Raw genomic sequence first — 27,567 nt, 5'->3', positions numbered from 1 at the left:
AGATTGTCAAATAAACCCTACATGCTTCAAGTGGGGGCAATATTTTTTGAAAACCACATATAAATTATACAATAGTTTTATGTTATGTCCACACTGCTCTGCTCTTTTTGAACCCACTGACAAAGAAAATAAGAAAGAAAGAAAGAAGCACATATTATCCTTGCTGTTCTGTTCACAATATAAGAGAAGAAAAGACCGTGGAGAAAAAAATTAATTGACAACATGAGGATTTGATTTTTAATGGAATGATTTGCTTATGGGATAAATGTTCGTTAGAGTGCTTTGCTTCAGTTTTAATTATTAATGAATTTTTGTCATTTTGGTTTAGTTTAAGTGGTCATTATAGTTTATTTTAAAACTTTAATTTTCAAGTGATTATAGGTCTTTAAGTTTGTGTTTTTGGGTTTTGAATTTAACTTGTCATAACTCATGACATTAGCGTTTTCATTAAAACTAATCTCTTAATGAAAACACTAATGTCATGAGCATAAGTTTTAAATAAAGAAATTTTTTTTTTCAAAAAACTAACTTATTGGATAGGAAAGCCTTTCACAGTTATAAATCTCACTACACTTGTGAGGTCTTTCAACATAAGACTCATAACACTATATTAATTTTTATTTAATTTTATATGATAATTATTATTTTTATTTAATTTAAAAAAATATTGCCCCACTGGCCTAGGGTTCTAGGTCTGCCACTGATCTCGTAAAAAGACAAAGCTGCTTATTTGTCCACACATAATCAATTTTATTTTTATTTTTATCTGAATAAAAAATTTGAAATTTATATTATTGAAAAACATAATCAATGTCCTTCTAGTGACTTATATTTTAGTAAGTTGAAAGTGATTTAGATTATATGAGTAAAATAAAAATTTACCTCCAACCCACATTTTAAAAGTAAAAAAAAAAACTATGAAAATCTAGGTTTTTTTAAATCTTGAATGAGAATCCACATTATTGAAAGGATTCTTGAACATGCTCCGATTAGATTTTAAAAAATAGGTTTTTGAAGGTTTGAATAAATCCAAACAACCTTGCAATGTTATGGGACCGGAAAAAAGGACTCCTTTCAATAATTAATCCAAATGCATAAACCAAACCAGCCCATAAACTTTCAACGGGGTGAGCATGAGCCGTTGGCAATCCAAGCTGCCCCTAACACCTGCAGGATTAATTTAAATATCAAGCAGAAAGTAAGATGTGAGTGAAAATTTAAACCAATAAAAACTGAAAACTCGCATACTGGTGAAGAGCCTGATAAAAAGTAGGGTGCACCGTGCATGATATTAATGGAAAAATTTCAATGAGAGACTTTTAATTAGAGATAATAAAAAAGAGGATCCTCCAATTTTTGAAATTTCATTTAAAGACCCATACAAATTCTTGTTTGAATTTGTGACAAAAATGATAAAATTACTTTCATTTAAATAAACAACATAAGCAACTTATTCATTTTCATATTGTATATTGTTCATTTATTTACGGACTGTTATTCATTTCTCTATTTTACTTGTTTATAATCCTATTTTCACTTGATTTCATTCTAAGGTCATAAACAAGTGAAATAGAAAAATGAACAACATTTCATAAATAAATGAATAACATATAATATGGGAATAAACTAGTCGTCTTATCATGAGACCAACACTTGAAATAAAATTAAGTGAAATCAAAGCTATAAACAAGTGAAGTAAGAAAGCAAACAACATACAATATGAGAACGAACAAATCATTTATATTATACATTTAAATGAAGGAAATTTTATCATTTCTATCATAAATTCAAACAAAAATCCGTATGAGTCCTTCAATGAAATTTTAAAAATTCAAGAGCCATCTTTTTTATTATCTCTGATTAAGGGTCCTTTACTGAAATTTTTTCTACTTTAATACTAATATAAAGTAGAGTGAATGGTACTTTGAGACTCATATATCAATTTATTTTCATCACAGCATCAAAAAATTTTAAAATTTCAATAGAAACTCTTGTGGATATTACTAATTATAAAATTATTTTTATTTGTAATTTTCTATAACATTTTATATTATTTTTATAATTTTTTAATTAATTAATAATTAAAATTAACTTTTATTAACAAAACACTCTCCTGTTCCTAAATATTCAAGGGAAACATGACACAAAAAATAATTTTATTATCCCAGAGGCTCTTGGACATATAACTTAAGGGTAAAATTATTTTTTAACTTATTATTACTCATCTTAAAATGGCTCATGTTAAATCTTAAAAAATTGTTTGCATATTACTATATAGTAATTAATAAATTGCGAAAGGTAAGAACAATTTCACATCGAACTCTCCAAAATTTAAAATTGATACGCGAAAATTTTAAATTAACTATCATACTTAGAAAAATGCGACGTGGACGACGTGTGAGCAGAGATCCCAGTCTTCACAACGGGAATTAGACGAAACGAAGAGTCGCCACTAAGATTTTGAGGTAAATTTTGAGAAACCGATTAATGGAAGATGAGGTTGATCTGCAATTGAGTGTGAGAAAGGTGTTAGGCACCTTATAACACCCGTTCATCAGAATTTGTTGTGTTATATTAATATAATTTTAAAATTATTTTAATTATCCCTTTTATATTCATGTGTTTGATATAAAAATGATAAGAATTAAGTGAGAAATATTTATTTAATTACGAGGAACAACTTGACTCAGAATCTGACTCTGAGACCTACGTACCTTGTAATGGAGATCAAAGTCCACGTAGTTCAGGTTTAAAAATTGTTAGTGAAAATATTTTTGAAGAAAAATTATTTAAAAATAATTCACCATTTTGCAAATAAAATAATTTCTAAAATTTTGATATATGTGTTTTAAATTATAAAAAGTAATTTAATTTTAATTATTTTCTCAATTTTTGAATTTTTGGAATAAAGAAAGAAAAGAGTTTAAAATTATTTTTTTTATGTTTTATGATTGAGAATTTTAACTGTTATACCTGTAGAGTTTTATTGATTCATACAGTAATGCAGTTGTTTTAAATATCTGCGGAGATTCTAAAATATCACACGATAAAAAAATTCAGTAATTTAATTTATTTATATTTTTAAGTGTTAGTAATAATTTGATTAAGTATGTATATATATGTGTGTGTGTGTGTTTTTAAGAATTTTAATTATCATACCTGCAAAGCTTTATTGGCTTATACGGTAATATAATTGCCCTAAATATCTACAAAAATTTTAAAATCTCACACGATAAAGGAATTAAATTTAAATATATTTTTAATGTAATTAATTTAATATATAATTTATATATGTATTTTAAAAACTTAATCGTTATATCTGCAAAATCTTGTTGACTCATATGATAATACGATTATTTTAGAAGTCTACGAAGATTCAAAAATCTCTCATGACTAAAAGATATAATTGATAAATATAATTATAATTTAAATACATTAATTTGATTAATTAATTTTTTTAAATTATGTATTATATCATTATTTACAAAAATCATTTATTTTTTATAAAAATTGAGAATCACTACACTTGTGAGGACTTATTATCCCACACGATGATATGATTGATTTAAGTCTCTATGAAGATTCTTGAAATCTCATAGAGAACTTAAATAAATTATTAATTTAGATTATAAAAAAAGAGAATTATTTTTTATGATGGGCCTTCGGAACCCATATTAACATATAAGTTTTGCTCTCATATCTGCAAACCTTATTGATTTATATGATATGAGATTATCTTGAATATCTGCAGAGATATAATGTCTCACACAATAAAAGGAATAAATAATATTTTAAAGCATAATTATACAACGCATATTTTTAAATATAAAAATTTTAATTGTTATATCTGCAAAACCTTATTGACTCACATGATAATACGATTATTCTAAAGGTCTACAGAATTTCAAAAATCTCATGATCAAAAGATCTAATTTGACAATATGATTATAATTTAAATTTATTAATTAATAGTATAAAAATGTTTATTATTTTATTTACAGAAATTTGTTTATTTGTTTACTACACAATTTGTGAATCATAATATCTCTGAGGATTTATTTTTTTACATGATAATGTGATTAATTTAAGTTTCTACAAAAATTCTTAAAATCTCACATGAGACTTAAATATTTATTATAAGATTGATTTTCATACCTGTAAAATCTTATTGATTTACGTGGTATAAGATCATTTTAAATTTAAATCTAAATTAAATATATGCTTATCAAAGAAAGAAAGCTTCCTTGAAATACACATATTTTTACACATAAATATTCAACAAAGTCATGATCAAGATAACCTATGATCAACAAAGTCATGTTCAAGACAATTCTGAGTAAAATTTAAACAGGATACGGTGTAAGATCATATGATCACAACATTGAGACCCTTCACAATTATTAAATCGTGAGATCAACATCCTAGGAGCTTCATTATAATCAAGTTTTTGAAATAGCATTTCTTGCATCAGACAGGTAAAATTCAAATGACAGATATAAGCAGATCCAATATCTTTCTCAAAGTATTTAATCTACCCATTCAGTCCAAACATCTCATAAATCAGAACGAAACACATGTAGAGAATTTCTTCAAGGGATACCAAATTATAATTAGAAACTTTCTCCAAAACTAATCCGATTCTACAGAGTGAAATACGAAATGGATTATGGAAGTGAAAAGATTGATTCCAAACCTGTTGCAGCAAATGGAAATGAGCAACTTCAACTGACTATTCTTGTTCTTCGTCCTTCCTCTTTGCTTTGCTTCCTCTGTCCTATTCGTTCCTCATTCTTATTCTAGCAAATGAATCAATCTCTCATTGTCATTCCCTCTTGGTTTTCCCTTCTAAGAATCAGATAACTTCAAGCTCTCCGCCTTTTCTAAAAGAATTAGATTTTCACTCACTCTCTTTTCTAGAAAACTCTCCTTTCGGTCTCTTCTCGGCTGCCTTCGTTTCTCCTCTCTTCGTCCCTTAGTCTCTTTTTTTTTTGTTCAGTTTTCAGTCTCTCCCTCTCCTTCTTTTTTGCTCTGTTTTTCGTTCAGTTTTCATCTCTCCCTCTCCTCTTTTTTTGCTCTGTTTCTTGTTCAGTTTTTGGTCTCTCCCTCTCCTCCTTTTCTACTCTGTTTCTCATTCATTTTTTAGTCTCTCCCTCTCCTCTTTTTCTGCTATGTTTCTCATCCATTCTCACTTCCCATGCTCTTTTTTTTTCTTTCAATTTTCTCCTCCATCCTCACTTCCCATGCTCTTTTTTTTTCTTTCAGTTTTTCTCATCTTTTTTTTCAGTTTTCCATCCCTGTTTTTGGTGCTCCTCTTGCCTTTTAATGCCTCTATCATTCCTCAATTTTCTGCTCTCTTTTTCATGTGTGCATGCTGTTTGTGTGCTTCTCCTTTTTATCTGTTCGTTTTGTGTCTGACTCTGGTTTCGTGCATGGCTTCCTTTTTTTTTTGTATGCATTTTCTCTGTGTGTATCAGCTAGCGTGTGGGTCTGATCAAGAATGCTTTTCCCTTCATATTTTCAGCTGGTGGCAGCATTTGGTTTTGCTTTTCTGTGTTTTCTTTGCATGTCTTTGTTTATTTTTCTTTTGCCTTTTGCTTTGCGTGCGGCCTCTCATCTTGCCGTCTCTGTTTCTTTTCTTCTATTCTACCGTGTGCATGCATGCTATCCTTTTGAGGGCTATGATTTGGCCCTCTTATATTTTTTTTATTTTTATTATGTTTTTTTTTGTAACACACACATATTTTAAGTGTAAAATAAGATTTAAGGAGAGAAAGTTTAACTCTCAAAAATTGACTCCCAATATTTTTGAATGATTGAAATAATTTGGGAGAGGTTTTGAAAGATTTAAACAAGATTTTTTTAATTTTATTAAAATATAATCCTAAAAAAGATTAAATTTTATTTTTATATTTTTAAATTATTTATTATTAAATTTAAAAAATGTTCGGATAAAATACGGTGTTCACATTGACGTTTCAATTTTCAATATTTAAAATTAAAAATTACAATTCAACTAACTTATGTATGTATAAGAATTGTCATTCAATTTTTAATATATTTACCAATAAGATTGAATTTAGTAAAAGAGATTGGTCCATTATAATGTAACGAGCTAATATTCAAATTTCTATGGGAAAGGGTGTTACATTTAATAACTTAATTGTGTCTTGAATAAAATTGTCTTTAATAAGAGAATATATATTAAAAATAAAAAAGTTTCAATATATTTGATATTAGTATATAAAAAAGCTTGGCTTATATTTTTAACATGAAAGATCGGGAAAGACTCGTTATAAAAATCTAACATATTTTTGGTAATTTGTTATTGACTGGACTATACTACCTGCAATTAATCTTACAACAATTATATATAATTTTTCAGAAAAATATTACATAATTTCATATTATTTTTACTATGGAGGATTTTATCATAGGACCATGGATATGATTTAATTACAGATGAAGTCCAATAAATTATGACAACCCGCAGCAGGATTAAAGGACTCAAACGAAATAAACTTTATTTGCTAAATAATCATATTGGCCTGAGTTAAATATTCAGAAAAACAAAAATGGATTGGTTTAGTCACTGTCTTCCTTCTTCTCTCACTTTTCCTCCTCTCCAGACCAAGACTCCCGTGATTGCGCTCCCCCCTCCTCCTCCGCAGCCACCGCTTCTGGCTTCCTTTTTTCTGTTGATCCTACCCTCATCCACCCCTCAAGAATCCCAAATCATCGGTTCCACGATAGGCTTGTGTTGGCAAACGTCAGCGTCAACTCGGCTGTAGAAGCTGATGTTGATGGCGTTGCTTCCGCATTTTCATCTTTTTCTAAGCATGCTTAGAAGGCAAAATGCAAGGGTATGATTAATTTTGTTGTGCTTTTCATCTGTGATTTCTTTGCTGGCAACAGCAAATCGCCTATCAATGATGGAGCAAGTTTAGTTTTGTGAGATAGGTTGAGGGAGGATAGAGATTAAGAGGATTTAGAACACCACTACCACCACCACCACCAAACAGACGGCCTTCTCAAAATGCAGAGCTGGACTAGTGAAGAAGACTCGCAAGCTTAATGTTCTCTTTGATGCCCAGGTGTATAATATATTGGCCATGTAATTTCACTACTACAATAAGCCTTTTAGGTCTCCTGATTATTTCCACTTTTTATATCTGTAGATCTCTAACTTTTAATTTTAGGTCTCTTAATTTTTACTATTTATAGTTGATTTTGAGAAAATGAAAAAGTCAGTGTTGGTAGTGTTTTAGAATTTACTTCTTGTTAATATGGCATTAAGGAATTCCGTTGATATTGAACAAGTGAAGGCATAGAAATTAACAAGCATCAGAAACCATAGTAACAAATAATTATGTTGAATTAACATATAGTTTTATAGAATGATTTGTTGCACATTTGTTAACAAGTGGACCTGGGTGATTGACAAGATATTAGAATTACTTTAGTGAATATGATTTAATAAACAAGTGGTAGTTTAATTGAGATAAGTTGTTGAAAATTGTTTAGTATGGTGAAATAAAAAGTTATTTTGTGAACTTAACAAGTAGAGTTAGTATATTGATAGATGCTTGATGAATGAAAATTGTTAAGATTATTTGTCAAATTATATATTGTAAGTGACTTGTCACCATAGAAAATTAACAAGTAAAATCATTCTTGAAAAAATTAAAATTATGATAAACATTCAGTAACAGATCTCTAATCTATCTCTAGTTATAGGCATTAGTGATAGAAATTTTGTGACAGATTTCTAATTATAAAAATTAGTAAAGTACAAAAAATTAGTAATTGATATAGGATGTTATAACATTTTAATTAAATTTAATAAATTTAATGACAGATTTAAATCTGTCCCTAAATCGTTAAATATTTATATTAGTGACAGATATTTTTAATTAAAAAATTAGTAAAATGAGCTTAAATCTTTTATAAAAATAAAAAATTTATAATATACATGAAGAGGTTTGCATGAAAAAAATATTCAAAATTATTAAATTAAATAATTGCACAAATAATTTTTCTCTTATTATAAATAAAATATATAATATAAAATAATACAAAAAGATAAAAAATATTTTTTCTTTTATTATGTAAATTTAAATATAAAATAAATTTTTTATATAAAAATATTATAATTAAAATATAGATAATATAAAATGATATAGACAAATATTAATTTTCATAATATATATATTAATCAATATTAAATAGTATATTTACTGACAAATAATAAACATTGAATTATATATTTATACATGTTAATGTGTGGGCATGATAATGCATTATCAACATATTTAAATAATAGCATATTAAATATAAAAAAATACATTAAGTTATATACATATATATGTTCAATTAAATAGTATCTTTATTAAATTTTGTATATCAAGAATGAAAAGTTATCGCAACTCAACTAACAAAAGACACGTATAAAAATATAGAGGTTTTGGATTTAAAACAAGATAACATCATATAAAAAGAGAATTAAAATAGATTATTGATATGATACATTGGCATGAAAGTTCAAGTAGCAGTGACGTGATGGGTAATATGTATTTGCAAAGTGCCATAGGAGGTGATATAGTAGTGATTAGACCTACAAAAAAATTATTAATTATACAATAAATTAGTGATTGAAGTTTACTAATTAGTGACAAATATTATATGTCGCTAAATTAGTAACACATTACTATCTATCACTAAATTAGTGACACTATATTTATGGCAAAAATTAAAGATGAACAATTTGCTATCAAATTTAAAATTAGTGGCTGATTTTGCTTATTAGTAACAGATTTGTTTGTCACTAATTTTATTTTTTTTAACATAACTTTGAGTTTCTATATTTTACTCGTATTTTGCTATTAATTCATGTACTTTTTTTAGTATTTTTTATTTTTACACTTTTATTTTTTATTATTTTAGATCCCTCCATGAATAAAATATAAGGACCTTAAAGGGGTTTAAAATAATTAAAAATAAAAATACAGAAATCAAGAACATTATAAAAAGGTACAAAAATTAATAGCAAAATATAAATTAAATATATGGATGTAAAGTGTTTTTTAGGAGTAAATTGAATATAAGAGATAAGTTTAGTTAGTGAAAAGATTGATAATAACTTTAGTGCTAATCTTTGCGGGCTGATAAAATGGTGGAGAAGAAAGAATGATAAAGGGTTTACTATACCAAGATTTAAATGTAAATTGACAACAAAGTTTTTTGTATTGAAATTTATATGATTGTTTTGATGTTTATATTAACTATATGACAAGTTTAGTTGAGTATTTATAAAATATTAATATAGTTAATTACTAAGTATGAGTTAACGTACTACTAGCCAATACAAATTAAATATTCACATGTTATGCAATGCACGAGTGCCACATGACTGAGTATAATAACATTCTTTTATAAAAAAAATAATAATAAAATTCTTTTAAATTATATGAATAATAATTTAATATTTTAAAATGTTATAATTTTAATGATGTCTCAAGAGACCTTTTTATCAATAACTTTTTAGTGAAAAAATAATTTTACTTTTATTGAAAATAACAAATCTCAATCATAATTTTTGTCCTATAAATTTAAAAATTGAATAAGAAATCATAACTTGTTAATTGTAACTTTTGTTATTGAAAAATAAATCACAATCATAACTTTTGCATTAAGGAATAATAATTTTTATTTTGTAAATCACAAGAATTAAATAAAAAGTATAAATTATTAAGTGTAATTTTTATTATTAAAAAATAAGTTTTCAAAATATAAAATTCCATTTATAATTTTTGTTTAAAGAATTATAACTTTTTGTAAGAAAATTATAAAAATTGAACAAAAAATCATAAATTGTGAATAAAGTAAAATTATATTTTTAATTTAAAATTCAGTAACAAAAAAAATTTAAAAAATTTTATTAAAATTATAATGTTTTGAGTGATCAAATTATTATATATATAATTTAAATTATTTTTTGTCGTTTTCCCATTTTTAAAAGCAAATCGTCGGAAATTAAGATTAAATTGAAGTACTCATCCCGAAATATCTATTTTCTTGATCGAGTATCACGAGTGCATTATAATATGAGAAATAGAGTGGCGAATTGGTAAATTAGGGGAGGGATGAGGGATGGGGAAAGGCCAAGGGGAGCAGGAAGGAAGGTCCACGTGTACGAACACGCCTGACCTTAGTCATATCTCGAGTGCTATCATGATTTCTTTGATCTCTACCTTGTAGAAACTTTTCCATATTTAATCTCAAAGGTCACCGACTGTATGCTGCAATTTCAGGTCAATTATTCAAGATTATATCCCCACACACTGACTAGGATTAGTTTGTTTAAACGCTTCCATCATCCTTTTAAATTGAAAAAAAAAAAAACAAAAGGAAATGAAAAGCCAGGAGCTTTAGTGCCTGTTTGGCTTGCCATTGGAATCTATTGTTTGGGAGTGAATCGATTTTTAAAGGCAAATTATCCAAACAGCAACAAAATGAGATAATCGATTAAATGGGTTAAAATCAATCTTTTTGTTGAGTTGTATTTGTGAGCTTTTGGGGGAAAAACTATCAAAAAGCATTGGGAAAAATTATAAAGAAAGGTTCAAGAAATTTTTTAAAAAAAGACACAAAATTTAATAAAAATAAAACCAAACTCTTTTCTCTCTCTTTTTTTTCAGTAAAATTCAAATTTTTGATTCTCAAAAAAATTATTAACATAAATTTCTGCTAACTACCATCCTCTATTTAGTACTTGTTATAAAACTAATTTAAATAAAATATTAATTGATAGAGAAAAATTAATTTTATCAATTTTGTTAAAATAAATTTAAAAAAACAGTATCCAAATAAATTGTATTATAACATAATTAATTATAATTAAAATTTATTATTTAATTAATTATTTTTATAATTTATTATATTTAATTAAAATCTAAATGAGCATTTATTAAAGTGGTCCCGCTGAGGGCCAGGAGTGGTGTGCAAATGGGCTGCTTTGGCAAAATATATTCAGTCGCGTTGGGCATGGTATATTCCACGAAACACAACCCTGTTGCATTTGATTTCACCATGATCATTCCGTGGGGTCTGTGTGTTTTCATAATGGGACAGCGCTTATCATGACTCCTACATGCGTAACCGGTTATTATCGAAGCGAAGCCATAATTGGTGGCACCTTAGTGCTGGCGAATCTCGAGTCCATAATTGAAGATGCCAAGACATGCTCTGGATATCAAGACTCGCTATACTGAAGATTTAGTGTATTTAAATTAAAAAATTTATAACTGACGCTTAGAATTTAACTGAAGTTAATAAATTAAGGTTAGAAAAAAAGTCAGTTAATATAACGTGACTTATGTTTGAATACTTTTTTTTTTCAAAAATCACTTAGATAAATTAAAATTTGTTTCGATAATTTAATTCAAAAGTCAGTTGAGATTTTTAATGATAAAAATAAACATAAATTTTTTGTATATTTTTTGACTAATTAATAAGTAAAAATAATAAACTTAAAATTACAATTGATAAGTAAAAAATCTTAAAATTTTAATTATAAAAAGATAAAATAAATTCATAAATTATGTTTAATAAGTAAAAAATCTTAAATACTCAGCTGAGATTTAATTTTAAAAAATCTTAAGATTTAACATTTATTTATTTAATAGTGAAAACTTGGAATCTTGTTTAAAAAGAAGTTCAAGTATCAGAGAATTTTACAAATAATGGATGCAAAAGCTGATGATTTTATCAACAAATTTTAAACCTAAATTAACTGATTAATTAAAATTCTCTAATATTTAAACTTTTTTTAAATGAAATCTTAAGTTTTTACTATTAAATAAATAAATATTATTTGTTATGAATTTAGAAGTTTAAGGTATGTTTTACACATCTTATAAGTTCAGGATTTAGAACATTTTTTGTAATGCCTCAAGGTCTAAAATGCTCATTAATTCATTTATAAATTATAAAATATTCAATTCTAAAAGATAAAATAAATTGACAAATTAAAAAATCTTAAACTTTTAGAAGTTAGAATAAAATGATAATTTACAAAATATTAAATTAGACTATCAGTTTTCTTAATTCAAATTTATACATAAACTTTAAAAAAATTATAATATTGCCAATGAATTAATCTCATCTAATTTAATTGAAAAATGAATTATAATATTTCAGTATAAAGCATAAAACTCACTTCTAGTTTCATATACTTATGAAAAGGAAAGAAAAAAAAAGTGCCCTTACGTTAAAAAATGAGCTTCCTGTATGACATTGTAAAAAAATTAGGTTAGTAAAATTATGAACTTAAAAAAAAAATTCTAATTTTATATGTTGGAATCTGTGTAACATTATTTATATGACTTTCTCTTTCTTCTCTCCTGTTATAATCTTACCGCTGTGTTTCAAAAGCCATCTTTTATGGCTTCACGTTAAACGAGCGTTTGCCTTCCAATGTTAGTTATAATTTTTTTTTGATTCAAACAATATTTATTGAACTTTTAACATCTCAACGTAAGTTTGTACCACCCTAATCTAAGTTAAAAGGTTATCCAAACACACCCTTGATCTTCAACTTTTGTGTTGGTTGAAGTTGGTTGGGGTTGGGACGACCAGTCATAACGCGAGTCTTGAAATTTTGTGACCGGCAGAATGTGATACAGAAGTCAGAAAAAAGCTTCGCCCGACGGTGAAAAGTTGGGAAGAAAGGTCATGACTTTCAGTCTGCTAATTAACAAAGAAAAGGATGCGTATCTTTATCAACTCTGCCCTTTTCAAACTTGGTACAGGCACACACATCCCTCCACAATTACGTTGCCTGATTAGTCTTCCCTAATTGTTAAGAGACATCAAAATTCTCCAAAGGCAAAAGGACCCACGTGCTTCTACGATTGGAGAGTAAGAGCCAAACCCCTTCTACGTTTTTCATAGAACTCGAGAATTGACATTAGTATTACTCGCCGTCAAGAATATACCAGATGAATGAGTAGGTCTTTCGCAGCCCATAGCCAATAACAGCAAATGATTATACCATCATCAAATCGAGAAAGTCAAGTTGCTCTACTCCTCTTCAAGACTTTGTTTAGACGGGTCATTTGGACTTGGATATGGCAACTTGCACATATCCATGCATCCAACAATCGTTAAAAAGAAACAAAAAAACCAATCCTTTGCCGTGAACTCCATCAGCGAATAACTTGCCAATAAACGAAAGAAAAAGGGATATGGAGCTCCTCCTTGAAAGCCCATCGCCGTTTTAACTGACCAAGTAATGAAGCATATAACAAGCAGAGAGACAGGGACCACAAACCTCGTCAACACTATCTCTTCTGGCACAGTTCTTCCGAAGCGCATCAATTAAGCTATGAACCTCATTATTTGTTCCGGTGCTAATATTTATTTTTATCAAGCCTTGATCAATTCATTGAACTAAACAGACTTTCTTATAAAATCATGATTTTTTAAGAAAAAATCATTATTTACATCATAACCTGTGAATAGTACATGTTTTTTGTTGTTGTAAAGTTTATTTTTATTCTGCACAAGTGTCCTCTTATTAGAAATAATATTGTTTGATAAGATTTTATATGTCAGCACCTCAGTATAAAATTTATTTTTATATTGAGATGTTGATGATTAGGTAACTTCATTGAATTGAAATTTCTGAAAAGCATTCTGATTTAGGATTTTGAAGTGAAAATTAGACTCTCAAGTCCCAACGGCTTATATGTGAAAGATTAGCAAAAGTATTTACAAAAAACACTATGAAGATCAACACTTTACATAATTAAAGCTCTGAACTATCTCAGTTTTCGTAAAATATTGAGGCGCGAATAAAGAATAGTGCATAGCACAATACTCTTCACAAAGCTACAAAATATAGATCAATTAATCACATTATATATATATATATATATATATATGGATCTATGGCTATGAGAAGATTATTTTATACAATGGATGCAGCTTAAACTCAACTGAGAGTCATCAGTATCATCTTAAGCTGGAAGAACCTCTGTCATCTGTTAGGAACCACTGAGCGGGAGGGATCGATGATTTGGAAACCAGCGCCTGCTAAACATGATTTCTTGTCTCCGATCAACCAAAGTCTGCCATCATCAGGCAAATTTTAACGAAGAGCATGAAAAAGAGTAAGCCAATGATATGATATAAACTACTGAATTCCCAGCAAGATAGCAAGGAAAGTGAGAATATTTTTCCCCATTTCTCAATGGTCACAAATGCCAAGCAAATTTCCGTCCTGTAACCTCTTGCAATCTAACCCAGCAGCAACACCACAATTTAACTACGTAATCAATGCTAAAAGAAAAGGCAAGTCCTCTTAGTCGAAACAAAAACTTGTTTTGATCCACCATTCATTACCATTATACTCCCAACTCTTTCTCCTATTCTTATTATAAGAACCAACTTTATATACATTAAGGAATTCAGTTAAAATTAGGTACTACTTTTAAATTTTCAAAATAACTTTCGACAAACTTCATTAAATAAAGGATAACAAGATAGTTAAAAGGTTGTTTAATTAGTTATTGAATATCAAAGTAAAAAGCATTAACACAATGATAACAAGCCTTATTTTAAAAGGTGAAGTAAGTTATATGAATTGCACGATGCTATTATACTTTATTATTTACCAAGTTTTTAGGAATGTTGTTAACAAAGAGATTTCGGTTAATAACTTTCATAAGTGTCATATTTAGCCTTCCTTTACCCTTCTCAACAAGGCTCAAAATTATTCATTCCACTCTCCTCATCGGTACCTCATGCAATCTTCTCTATATATATCCAAACCATTCCAAATGATCTTCTACCATTTTTCCCTCACTAGATGCTACATCTCCTTTTTCTCGTATATGCTTATTTCGGATTTTATCTTTATTTGTATGTCCGTATATCCACTTCAACATTTTCATCACTGCTATTTCAATTTTATGCTCCTGATGTTCTGTTAAGGCCCAACATTCACTACCATATGATATAACTAGTTTTATAGCAGTTCGATAAAGCTTTTTTTATGTTTATTAGGTATTTTTTGATCACAGATAACTCCTTGAGCCTTTTTCTAATTAAACCACCCAACTTGTATCCTATATGCAACATTTCCATCAATTTCCCCACAATGTTGAATAATAACTCCCAAATATCTAAACTTTTTCACTTGAAATATAATTTGATTTGCCAATTTTACTTTCAAATTACTATTGATTGACCTTTTATCAAAATTACAATGTAAATATTCCATCTTACTCTTATTCAAGTGGAAACCTTTTGACTCTAATGCCCTCTTCCATAATTCAAGTTTATAGTTAATCTATTTTCTTGCCTTCACAATAAAAAACTATATCATCCACAAATGCATGCATTAAGAAAAGGAAAAAATAAGACAACATCCGTAGGTTTCCAATAAGGACAACGGAAAAAGATCTTTACAATAAGGCGTGAAGGAATAACATTATAATGAGACAGTTTAGTTGACAAACATATTTGGCATGTGGATTACATGAAATAAGACAAGCCCAGTCAGTAGCTAGAATGACATAAATAAAAAGGCAAGCAAGCTACGAGGTGAAATGCTGGACTAGGTTCTTGTAAGGTTATGAACTCTTTTGTGAACAAATATTTAACCGTGGAAAATAGCATGTTCAAGAGTGCCGAAATAGTGTGATACCAAACGATACGAAAAGAGAAACTAAAAAGAGCATGATACAATTCAATCAATCCAGTATATGGCATCCCCTATTTGTCAGCTATAGGAATTGCAGCTTAACTTTCTCTTAACTACATAATTAACAAAGTGAAACTAACTTAATCCCTACCCTTCGTATAAATTCGTTCACCTTAGACACCAACCACATAATTTCTAACAGTTCTTGTAATTAAACCAAAATGCTTCTTCCTGATGATAATGTAGAACTATCAAATTCCAATTGACTGAAGCTGTGACAATCACCCTGTTTTATTAGAAAATATGTTATAAATGATAGTTAGTTACCCAGTTAGATTCTGTTACAGCACAGTGTTCGTCTATGCCTATATATATGTGAACAATACAGGGTGATAACATAAGGTGGGATCCCTGATTGCACTCGTCTTCTACATACATTTCTCAGCTTCTATATGGTATCAAAGCATATAGAACCTTTTAGAAGCCAATCTGATCAGTGCTTCTGGCTCCAATGAACAGAGCAATTTAACAGAAGGATTAAAACTGCTCAGAGTGATTTTGGTGAAATTTTTTTCGATATTTATAGAATTTGTGGAAAAAGAAGGAATTCAGCACAGGATTAGCTGTCCATATGCTCATGAGCTGAATGGAAACATGGAGAGAGAACACAAGCATATTACTGAAATGGGCCAGACACTGTTAAGCTTCATGGCCTCTGAGCCTGTGGACAGAGGCTTTTCTTACAGTGGGGTTCATTATTAATCAGCTCCCAACTCCTAGGTTGGCCAGTAAAGGTCTATTTCTTGCATGAGCTTTGTACTTTAAGCAAGATTTTGCAGATGGTCCAACAGTTTTGTATGTTTAGGAATCTGGTGAATGAAGGTATCTTTGACATTATCACTGATGTTTTGCAAATTAATACAAGAACACTCCTAGGACTGTTGGCTAAACATATGTTAACAAAGCCAGATATGTTGCCAAACACATGAATTATTATGCTTTTGTGACCTGCATCACTCATACAAGATGTGCACCTTTGTTTTGAGCATTATGGTGTTCCTTTCTTGTGGGATCAGAGGAGTAGGAAGTTGATAGAGCTGGTGATTCCCAAAAGATTTGCTTGTCATTTCCTAAGGCCTACGGTAGACAATCTAGGAAGGGAGGTGATTAAGAGAAGATTGAGACCAGTAGTCAAGAGGTTTATCCCAAGGTTTATAATTGTAAGATTAAAATGATAAAAGAAAAGTTAGGTTAGGTGTAGCTTAGGAAATGGGTAGTGTTAATAGGGGTTGATAAGGGATGCGGAAACGGAATTGTGCTAATTAGGAATAAAATCTTGTCAAACTAGAAAACATAAAACAAACACAAGAAAACACAAGGTAGGAATCAAAATATGGGAGAAGAGTTGTGGAAGAAGGAAATGAAATAACAAAAGGAAAAGGATAGAGATCAAGGAGAAGATCCTCTAGTGCACCTACCTCTAGCAATTTTAACCTTTAAAGACACCACAAGAGTTGATCAAACTCTTAATCACGTTTGTGTTCACCATGGGATGCCACCACAAGCAGTAAGGTTCACAAGAGTTATAAACTCTAAAAATAAGAAATACTCTTATTATTCAAATCAAACTTAGCATACAATGAAGAAGTGCATGCCTATATATAGTCTTACTCAAGACTCAAAAACCCTAATTTAGAAATCCTAGTTTGACGAAAATACTAATAAAAAAATAATAAAAATAAGCCACATAATCTAGAGATTATATCTCCGAAAATCATAGAATTACATTATTAAATAAAATCCTAACCTAGAAATAGAAAACAAAACTTAAATAAAATATTAAACTAATATCTGAATTATTAATTTAGTCAATTTGAAGCAATCAAGGGATCTTCAAATCTAGGAGAATCTAGCCTCTTATGCTTTCAATGCCTTGTACTGGATCTTTTAGCACTTGAGGCTTGAACTCTAGCCTTGTAGGGCACGCCTCCTTGGATTCTTCGAGCTTTTTGTGTGTCATGCACCAAGTGATTTCCATCAGAGGTAATGAGCACTTTTTGACTCTTTAAATCTGTCCATTTGTGCAGAGGGAAGGGTGTGGAGTATTTTGAATATTAAGATTGGTGAGGAGAAGTTTGGCCTCTTGAAAGTCTAGTGTATTAGGGTGGAGGAAGTCATCTTTCTTCATCATTTTATCTTCTGCTTAGTGGTGTGTTTATGAGTGGCTTATGGCTCATGCTTATGTTACTGTTCATGATTGTATTTTATGCTGCCTCTGTAACTGTAGATTGAGCACATGAGTGTATGAGGGATATGAGTTTGGCTTGAATCATCATTATCCTTGTAATCAAACATTATTATTCAGCAATAGTATTTTTCAGTCCCATTTCTAGTATATTTTTCTGGTTTTTGCTTGTCTTAATTTTACTACAGGCTTTACTACAGGAGAGGGTTCCATCAGAAATCCATTCTTAGTTGACAGGAATGTTGACGGAGGTGAAATAAAAAGAGCATGCTGTGGTTAGGTGATTGCTTGCATTTTGTTATTTGATACAACAAAGAATCATTCCATAGCAGCTGGTGAAGCCAATCAGATAAAACTTTGGGATATTGAAAATATCCAAATTCTTAGCAGTAAATGTGATGATTCTGGAGCTGGAAACACAGAGAAGCAAAGAAGCTTGGAGGCTGTGTGTGACAGGTTCAACATTCGGGAACTAACAGACTTTGTTGATATTGTCGAGTGCCTAACAAGTCCATATCTTATTAACTAGGATTCAGGAATTGATCTCTCAGTTTTTCCAGACAAAAATAAGTTAAGCCATCTCGGGAAGAAGCCATGGTCTCAAGTTTGACTTCCTACGAGTGCAAGGTGAAACTTTAAGGGCCATGAAATGATGGGCCAGTAAGCTTTGGGCCAAGGTCGACTCAAACAGCGTGAGTGAGGTGCATGCTTGTGTTGCGGGCGCGAAGAAGGGGGGGTGGATGGGGCTTGGGGTTCAGAAGGACGAAAAGGAATGTTTGGAGAGCCCATGGTCTCTTGAATACTAGAGTTTTTTTCTTTTCTTTCTGTCTTTCTTTCTCTCTCTGTTTTTTTTTTTTGTGTGTTTGGGGTTGGGGGGGTTCATTAGGTTCAACTCCATCAAGGAGACTACTTATTGATGACTGTTGGAATAGAATTTTGAATCATGTGAAAGCAAGCCATTAGGATACCATGCCTTATGATCTCACTGACAAGCCTAGTATGCGAATGGAACTCTGTGGTTTTTCTTTTTGAAATAGACTCTGAATATTTCAGATTAATCCAATATGAGTATAAGTATCAAGACTTCACAAAAGTATACAACTAGAGATCAATACATAACTATAAAGATAAAACTGGACAGTAACAGAAAAGAGATATGAGAAAGTCTAAGAGAACAGAGAGATCGGGAAGTCAAGACTAGCAGAAACATGCTTATGACTCTCAATAACAATGAGTTCAAGAAGCATGAAAAAGGATGGAGTTAAATTCTCCAAGCCATTAAATTAAGCTGACAGTAAGTCCTTGACTCCTAGGGGCTGTACACAGGCCGGGTTAAGCCAGGTGTTATCCTTGCTTAGCATTCGACCCAAGATACAGTTTTGGAACCATAACCTGCCCAATGTTTCCTGTTATGGTTCCCTAACTGAGATGGATGCGTATAGGTCTAGCCGGCTTGGCCAGCCTGGTGAAAAGAATTTGAATACTTTGTACCAATAAGGGAAGCAATGTCAAGCACATATTAAAATGTAAATTTTAGTCAAAAATATCAATAAGAGAAATGAAAAAGTATATTTAAAGAACAGATATTAATAGAATATACTCCCTTCGTTCAAAAATTTAAGGCATTTTTAACCTAATCTCACCCCTCAATAAAGTAGTCACCTACTTTCAAACTAACCTTATCTTTTCATATTTACCTCTATTAAACACCCTATAATAAATATAAAGTCATTATCAATAGGGAAACTTTTTGAAAAAAGACAATGATTACACCTCGAAAGATTGAAAATACTTTATATTTTTGAACATCGAACTCCTCAAAAAATGTCTTACATTTTTGAAAGGAGGGAATATAAAATAAGAACAAAATAAAGATATTCTTGAAAAAATGGTGCAAAAGAATGTCAAGCACTTTTTTCAAAGCATACAAGGTCGTGAGAAAACCGTGACAATGATTCTGTAACAAGACAGCCTTGAATATTACTATTAATGCCACTAAAATATAAATAATTATATTGGATTGAGCTATGTCAGAATGGCTGAAGATCTTGCCTATGATCTGGCAGCCCACGTGCTCTCCTTTTATATGGATAAATTGGCCCATTTTATTAGTTTTGACCTGACTTGGCACCAACAGTTTGGTCCAAACTGCACTTATCAGGTCGACTAGGATAATGTTCAGCTCTACAGGTGGGAAAGGTACCGAGACTTGTTTAAGCTGTCTTGCGAGAAATTCATTCATTTTCTTATGCCAAACATTAGGCTTCGGTAAAATTCATGAAGACTATCTAAAAGTAAATGTGCAGTTCTTGAGAAGTGGTTGAAGGAGTTCTTGTGAAGGCTATTGTGGAGGTGGGGAACTTAGAGGATATGGAAGGCCTATGGACATGTTATCTTCTTATTCTTATTCTTCTTTTATGACTGTGGGGGAGTAGAACATATTAGTATTATACCATCGTACCTTGACTTTCTGCAACAAACTCCACCGCAACATGTTAATACACTTTCAGCTTCTTAGACATCCGCCTCAATGTAGAGAGTGACCAGAAGGATTGCAGCAATTACAATTGACAAATTAAGGGTGATTGGATGATCCTTATGTGGCTTACATTCCCCTATAAATTGCAACCATTGTACTTTTAGAGTGAAATCCTTCATAGTACTTTTAAACTAGCCATGCACTCCAGTGAATCTTTGATTGTCGATCAGGTAGAGTGACCGTGAAATAAATTACTAACCATCATGTAGCCCTATACACCACGAGTTTCAATCCCGATAGTCAGATGACCTCCTAAATCCAAGCAGACTATAACCTAAAATAAAAGTCTATCATAATGATACCCTACCGTTGATGCATCTGGTTGGTTGGTTCATGCAAACTCGTATACTCTAACCTCTTAAAGAAATCAGATATCTAGAATCAATCATCATCTTATCTACCAAAAGCAATTTAATACTGGAAAAGGTATCATGAATAAAATGAATTGCCAGATAACCACCCCCCAACCCAAAAAAATTACTCCCTCAGCTATGCTGCAGTATATGTGGACACACCACTGTTTTACAACTGCGAGAGGATAATAAATGACCGCAAGACATTGCTGTCATTACCGGATCATATTTTAGGAACCGGAATTATTTTTGTTTGAATGCTCTAGACCAGAATACAGTGAAAGAAAGGGCCGTTAGTTATCTAATCTCCAAATTCTTAACGGTCTTTAAGATGTGTAGCATCCGATGTTTCATATCCTTCCAATATAGCCGATTGCATGCAACAGGATAATTCAACGAGGGATTAGAAAGTCAAGCACTTTGGTCAGATTAAGCCCTTGGCTTGTCAATCGAAATGTAACCAAGAGAGGCAAGTAAAACGGCAAATACGTAGTCACCCAGCATGCAACAGAAGCAACAGAAGTAATCTTAAGCAACCGGTACCACGAAATTAATAAGATCAAATCAATTATGATCATAAAATTGCCAAACAAAAGTCCAAAAAAAAAAAAGAAAAGAAAGAGAAAGAATGAGAAAGAACAATACTTTACAGGAAGGAGCAAAGGGCGAATGGGCGAGAAATCAATCGGAATGGGAATGATGGTAGTAGTCATCCAAATCGAGGGTAGTAGAAGAATCATCGGAGTCCGAGGAGGAGTAGTAATAGGAGTAATAGGAATCGGGTTGAGGAAGGCAGAGGAAGGTCCAGAGGCAGAGAGCGAGACGACCCAGCTGTTGCAAAGGGAAGCAACACACAAGATCTAAGAGCTGCTCACTGCTGAGACGCTCTGGAATGCATGCCACCGATTGCCATACGTCCGCTGATACATGTGCCACCGAAACCACTGCCAGGCTGTTGAATACCATTTCCCTCTCTTGACGCTGTTTTGTGAAATTTCGGGTTTGTTGTTCCCCAGCTCTGTTTTAATGTGATTTCTTCGGCTTGACTTTTGAATTTGGTAGCTCTGTCTTTATTCCAAAAATTTATCTTCTTCTTCCTGCTCACCCCCAACACGATTCCACCAAGCAACCTCTAATTTTCTATTGCCCAGCGCTCATCCGTAAACTTCCAATAATAATAATAAAAAAAAAAGGCTGATATCATGATTCACCCCAAATTTGATCCTATGAATATTAATTAATAAATATTTATATGAGACGATAGAATGAGCATTCACTCTCGCATGTCACCCCCAGAGGGTCACCGCAATTAAACTGATAGGAAAATGCTAATTAAAATTAATATTGATAAAATATATCTTTTTCATTAAAATACATAAAATATTTTTAATCGAATTTCATCCTTAAATGAAGTAGTTACCTACTTTCAAACTAACCCTATTTTTTATATTTATTCTTGTTAAACGTTCTATAATAAATATAAAGTCATTATTAATAGGGACACTTTTGAAAAAATAACAATGATTATACCTTAAAAAGATTAAAAATATTTTATATTTTTTAATATTCAATTTTTTAAAAAATATCTTACATTTTTTAACGAAATGAGTATTAAGACTCTAGCAACAGTTTTTTCTCGAGAGGGAGAACAACAATTGAGCATCGAATACCTCATCTTAAAAGAAAAGCTATAATAAGAATTAATAGATTATTTAGTAGATATGTAAGAAAGATGAGTCATTTGATTGATTTTGAAATGAAAGAGTTACCTTGTCCACCATATCAATAGAGGTGTTCATAGACTCGGTTTAGTTTAGTTTTGGGCAAAAACTAAACCGAATCGAACTATTCGGTTTACTTATAACTAGGACTTGATTGATTTTTATAGAGCTCAGTTTGGTTTAGTTTAATTTTTGGTTTGGTTCGGTTTGGTTAAGGTCTAGATCAGGTTTCAATATACTTATTTAATTTTTTTTTTTCCATCTTCATAATGGTGCTATGTATTAAAATTAAATCTAATTCTTTTTTGCTCTTTTTTTTCATAAATAGAGGTATAAAAATGTAATACAATTTCAATGTGATCACAATAATTAATCATAAAAATTGATATAAGTTTTTAAGATTAAAATTATTTGATATTATGTATTTTCATTCAAGTCCTTTGAAAATATTTATCTATGTATCTATATTTTGATAAATAATGAAAAAGTTATTATACAAAATTCAAAACAAAATGCTTCTTGTAGATAAATTAAAAATTGAGGCTTTCAAATTGCAAATAATTACATGATAGTCATAGCATGAGTATTATAATTATTTAATATTATGCATTTTTATTCAAGTTTTTTAAAAATATTTATCTATAACTATAAAAAATTCAAAACAAAATGCTTCTTGTAGATAAATGGTTATATATTTTATAAATAAATAATTAGTATTTTTTAATTAGGTTTAGCTTGGTTTGGTTTCTAGTATTCAAAACTGAACTTGAATCAAACCAATCTGTTCCCATATCGTAAAAACTGAAGCAGACTTGATTGTTGTTTAGTTTTGATCGGTTTCTTTCGATTTGAGTTGGTTTGGATCGGTTTTGAACACCATTACATATTAGTCAGGTATGGAGGAATGGGTCAAGGAATTTACCTTTGACCACATTCAAAGCTGATTGGATAGTCTCAATACTCTGTACTCAAATTTTTATTTTCATTTTACTTTTTAATAAATTTGAATGCTCTGTTTTCTCACTTGCATTAAAAATCTTTGGATTGAGATTATATCAAGTAGAAATATCTTAAGGGTGACTCTTCTCTTAAATTAGGTATGCGTTGAGACTAATGGATTAGGTGTAGCTGTGTAGCTGTTGGTTATTGGTAGGATTAGAGTAGCCAAATCACTTGTTGGGGCTTCTCTCTCTGTCTAATCTGCGAGGGATAAGTGATATAGGCAAACATTGCCTTAAAACTACCTTCACTTGATTAGAAAGCTTTGAGGAGAATAGAAAAAGAAAAGCAACGACCGATCTCACATGTCAAAGGATTTATAGCCTTAAATAGCCTGACTCTAGACGAAAGGCCATGGTGAAACGAATTCGAATGCTGACATAATGGCTGTTATAATGTTATCTATATGTGTGTTAAAAGAAACATCACATTCCTCAAGATTGAAGAAGCCTTAGCGTATAAATGTTAAGATGAGAATTTAAGTGAATGAGATGAACTGAAAAAAGGAGTAAATGTGCCCATACATTGTATATGGGTGAAATGTGATATTGGGCTCTTTTATTAAAATATTTTTAAAGAATAAAATTTAATGTTTAAACCTTTAAAAGTTTGCAATGCATAATGGTGATTAATTATTCAATGTATAACCTTTAGAACTTTGTAAGTAATTAATGATGACTTATTTAATACTCTAACTTTTTGGAATTTACATTGTCTGTTAATGAGTTTCTTAATTTAAATTCAATTTTAAAGTGTTTAGAAACTGTAAAGGTTTTAGAGGTGCCAACATTAACGGACATTTATTACCTATATAAGGCATGCTTGTGGAGTGTTTAGAACCTATTATTCCGTAGCTTTTGAACATCCATCTTTCTGAGTTCTTCTTTCCCGTGTGTGTACTTCTATTGTTTTGGCACCTTGATGTATACAGGAAGGGTTTGTTTAATCTTGAGGAGTTGCCGCATTCAAATTGTACTGTCCTTGGCACGACTCAAATTAGATTAACTAATATAATTCCCAACAACGGCTTGGCCGGCTTTCCCACAAAGCATCGGTGAATGAGTTTTCCAAATTGTAAACGGAGGGTACCCAATAAACATGGTGGGGTTCACATTGAGCGATTAATGTTTGTCTGTTGCTCATGATCTGATATGAATCATCTTCAATTGGGACCAGGGGTTGTAATCATCTGTCTTGTTTGTCTGCATGTGGCATGTTGAAGGAGAACATAAACCATTAACAAATAGTTGACACTAAAAATCTGGTCACACTGGCTCGCAAAAAATGACAAAATTCATAGAAGATGTAGATTTTGATGGCAAATTCACAATCAATATATCATTCACTAACGCCATTACATGCTTTATATATGGACGAGAGTTTGGATAAAGAGACACAATGGGGGACAGAAACATCACACGTTGCAAAGCATCAAGCATGCAATGGGAGCAGTATCGCTCCACTTCAAAGCGCCTGCCTTGTTTTCACCTTACAATTTATGATTGCTCAAAGACTAAACTTGAGACTCTCTCTCTCTCAATAAACAAGTAACAGGTATTTTCGAGTTTGTATTCAAGAGTTCAAGTCAATTCCTTGTTATTTAATGCCACAGCTTTCCAGCTGCTTCCGCAACTCTATTTCTTCCTCTCCCCTCTCCTTTTACTGCTGAAAATCTCTCAAAATATGGGTATGGATATGGAGGTGACCGAGCTTCTAACCTTCCCAGCACTTTTGGCACTGCTAGTCTTCGTCCTTTCTGTTCCCTTCATCACTAAATTTGTCAAAACTAGAAAACACCCGAACCTGAATCTTCCACCAGGAAGCTTAGGATGGCCGGTTATTGGGGAGACCTTTGAGTTTTTGAGACGGGGTTATGAAGGCGAGCCGGAATTGTTCATAAGGGAGAGAATGGAGAAGTATGACTCGAGAGTGTTCAAGACTTCACTGCTGGGAGAGCCCATGATCATGTTCTGTGGGGCAGCTGGGAACAAGTTCTTATTTAGCAATGAGAACAAGGATGTTCAAGTATGGTGGCCCACCTCTGTAAGGAAGCTCTTGCGCTCTTCTTTGGTAACCAAGGTTGGTTACGAAGCTAAGACCATGAGAAAGCTGCTCATGAGTTTCCTTAATCCAGAAGCGCTCAAAAATTACTTGGCAAAAATGGACACCGTTGCCTGCTGCCATATTACCAATCATTGGCAAGGTAGGTAATGCAGTTGGAAGTTATCTCTTTCTGTTCACCATCATTTGCTTGCTGGGAATCAATGCTGGCGTGCTGAAAAGCTCAAGTTCGTTCTTTATTTTTTATGGCCTGGAAGCTCCAGTTCTATCACCTTCTCTTTTAATATTTTTCCTTTCTCTATTTAAGAGAATTTGGCTGCAATCATGATCGTCCACATCATGTGGGTTTACTGCTTGATCATTGATAAACGGAAGCAACAGAATGATAGGGAGAAAAAGTCGAAGCATAGCACAGCATGCAACCGAATTCTCATTTTTACGACTCTACTGATTGTGCATTCCATAAATTCTCTACATTTTCCGTCAAATAAAGAAACCATCAGGCGATCGATATATTAAATCTACCTTCGTTTTAAGAGTCCACTGAGTGTGCCACAATTTTCTCATTTTGTTATGATTAATTCATTCTTAAAAAAATGAAGAGAGAAAAATGATATCATTTCAATAATCTTCCTAACTTTACTTGGATTGTGAAGGGAAAGAAGACGTGCTTGTGTATCCCACGGTGAAACTATACGCGTTTGAATTGGCTTGTTGCTTATTTGCAAGCATTGAAGATGCCATCCTGGTATTCAAACTCTCACCACAATTTGATGAATTCCTCAAAGGGGTGATAAGCTTCCCCATCAACTTGCCCGGAACAAGGTTTCACCGTGCAATGAAAGCGGCGGATGCAATAAGGGAAGAACTAAAGTTGATCATAAAGAAAAGGAGAGTCGATTTGGAAGAGAAGAGGGCCTCACCCACCCAAGACCTTCTCTCATATTTGCTAGTTACATCTGATAGCAGCGGGAGGTTTTTGACCGAAAAGGAAATCATAGATAACATACTGCTGCTGCTATTTGCAGGTCATGATACTTCCAGATCAGTCATAACATCGGTCATCCAGTATCTCGGCCGGATGCCACACGTTTATGAACAAGTGTTGGAAGGTTAGTGAAAAAATCCGCGGTGGCCGTATAAATTATTTTTATTGTATCAGAGGTTTGATGGTGTGTTTATGACAGAACAACTAGAAATTTCCAAGGGGAAAGAGGCGGGGCAGTTGTTGCAATGGGAGGATATTCAGAAAATGAAGTACTTGTGGAATGTCGCGTCTGAAGTCATGAGACTGTCTCCTCCCGTGACTGGTTCTTACAGAGAAGCTCTGAACAATTTCACCTATGCTGGTTATACCATCCCTAAAGGGTGGAAGGTACACGTATTCTTGGCTTTTTTATGACTCTTTTTTTTTAAGTTAAAACATGAGTTGCCCTCTGGCAGTTGTCGTGGAGCACTAGTTCGTCGCACAAGGATCCGGCATTCTTCCCAGATCCTGACCATTTTGATGCTTCGAGGTTTGAAGGAGCAGGGCCTACCCCATTTTCATATGCTCCTTTTGGAGGAGGACCTCGAATGTGTTTGGGGCAAGAGTTTGCACGCCTTGAGATTCTCGTGTTCATGCACAACATCGTGAAAAGATTCAAGTGGTGGTTATTGATTCCCAATGAGAAGTTCCTGCACGATCCCATGCTAAAACCTTCAAAAGGACTTTCAATCCGCCTTCAACCTCTCCAAATCTAGCCCACTTCTTTCGTCCATTCCATATAACACGGATTCCAAGTTACTTCACGTGTCAGCTTATATTATCTACATTTGAAATTTGCTAATTACTGTCATACTAAGAGTATCAATAACAGACGTGGTTTGATGCTCTGCGGAATGCAGGAGCGTTCCTTTCGTCACATCTTCAAGACTTTTAGTATCTTTGCCAGTTCATCCACTCT

The 27,567-nt window shown here is 31.5% G+C and overlaps 2 protein-coding genes across 3 annotated transcripts; one reads left to right on the top strand and one right to left on the bottom strand.

The window, feature by feature from the left end:
- Positions 1-13,856: 13,856 nt before the first annotated feature.
- Positions 13,857-22,005, bottom strand: LOC129309514 (uncharacterized). 2 transcript variants are annotated; one of them, XM_054951118.1, is made up of 2 exons: positions 21,491-22,005; positions 13,857-14,126 (listed from the first exon to the last, which is right to left on the bottom strand). In XM_054951118.1, the coding sequence occupies exon 1, from the start codon at positions 21,804-21,806 to the stop codon at positions 21,522-21,524; it is 285 nt and encodes a 94-aa protein (XP_054807093.1). In that variant the 5' UTR covers positions 21,807-22,005; the 3' UTR covers positions 13,857-14,126; positions 21,491-21,521. The 2 variants fall into 2 exon arrangements, with proteins under 2 accessions (XP_054807093.1, XP_054807092.1); XM_054951117.1 differs by having other exon boundaries at positions 21,486-22,001.
- A 2,948-nt stretch (positions 22,006-24,953) lies between these two features.
- On the top strand, positions 24,954-27,527 carry LOC129308763 (beta-amyrin 28-monooxygenase-like). Its single transcript, XM_054950109.1, has 4 exons — positions 24,954-25,763; positions 26,278-26,733; positions 26,809-26,996; positions 27,065-27,527. The coding sequence occupies exons 1-4, from the start codon at positions 25,244-25,246 to the stop codon at positions 27,362-27,364; spliced, it is 1,464 nt and encodes a 487-aa protein (XP_054806084.1). The 5' UTR covers positions 24,954-25,243; the 3' UTR covers positions 27,365-27,527.
- Positions 27,528-27,567: the final 40 nt, after the last annotated feature.

Source organism: Prosopis cineraria, unplaced genomic scaffold (assembly GCF_029017545.1).
Source record: "Prosopis cineraria cultivar Desert tree isolate PC_DT_omini unplaced genomic scaffold, ASM2901754v1 PC4, whole genome shotgun sequence".
Taxonomy (NCBI): domain Eukaryota; kingdom Viridiplantae; phylum Streptophyta; class Magnoliopsida; order Fabales; family Fabaceae; genus Prosopis; species Prosopis cineraria.
The sequence above is the reverse complement of the archived record's forward strand: the minus strand, read 5'-3'. Positions and strand labels throughout refer to the sequence as shown.

What these genes read in the sequence shown, in the direction of transcription:
- LOC129309514 (XM_054951118.1), bottom strand. Translation starts at nt 21,806, where the DNA reads ATGGTATTCAACAGCCTGGCAGTGGTTTCGGTGGCACATGTATCAGCG.
- LOC129308763 (XM_054950109.1), top strand. Translation starts at nt 25,244, where the DNA reads ATGGGTATGGATATGGAGGTGACCGAGCTTCTAACCTTCCCAGCACTT. An exon ending in TTATGAACAAGTGTTGGAAG is followed by an intron (nt 26,734 to 26,808) that starts GTTAGTGAAAAA and finishes TGTTTATGACAG; the next exon opens with AACAACTAGAAATTTCCAAG. An exon ending in CCATCCCTAAAGGGTGGAAG is followed by an intron (nt 26,997 to 27,064) that starts GTACACGTATTC and finishes GCCCTCTGGCAG; the next exon opens with TTGTCGTGGAGCACTAGTTC.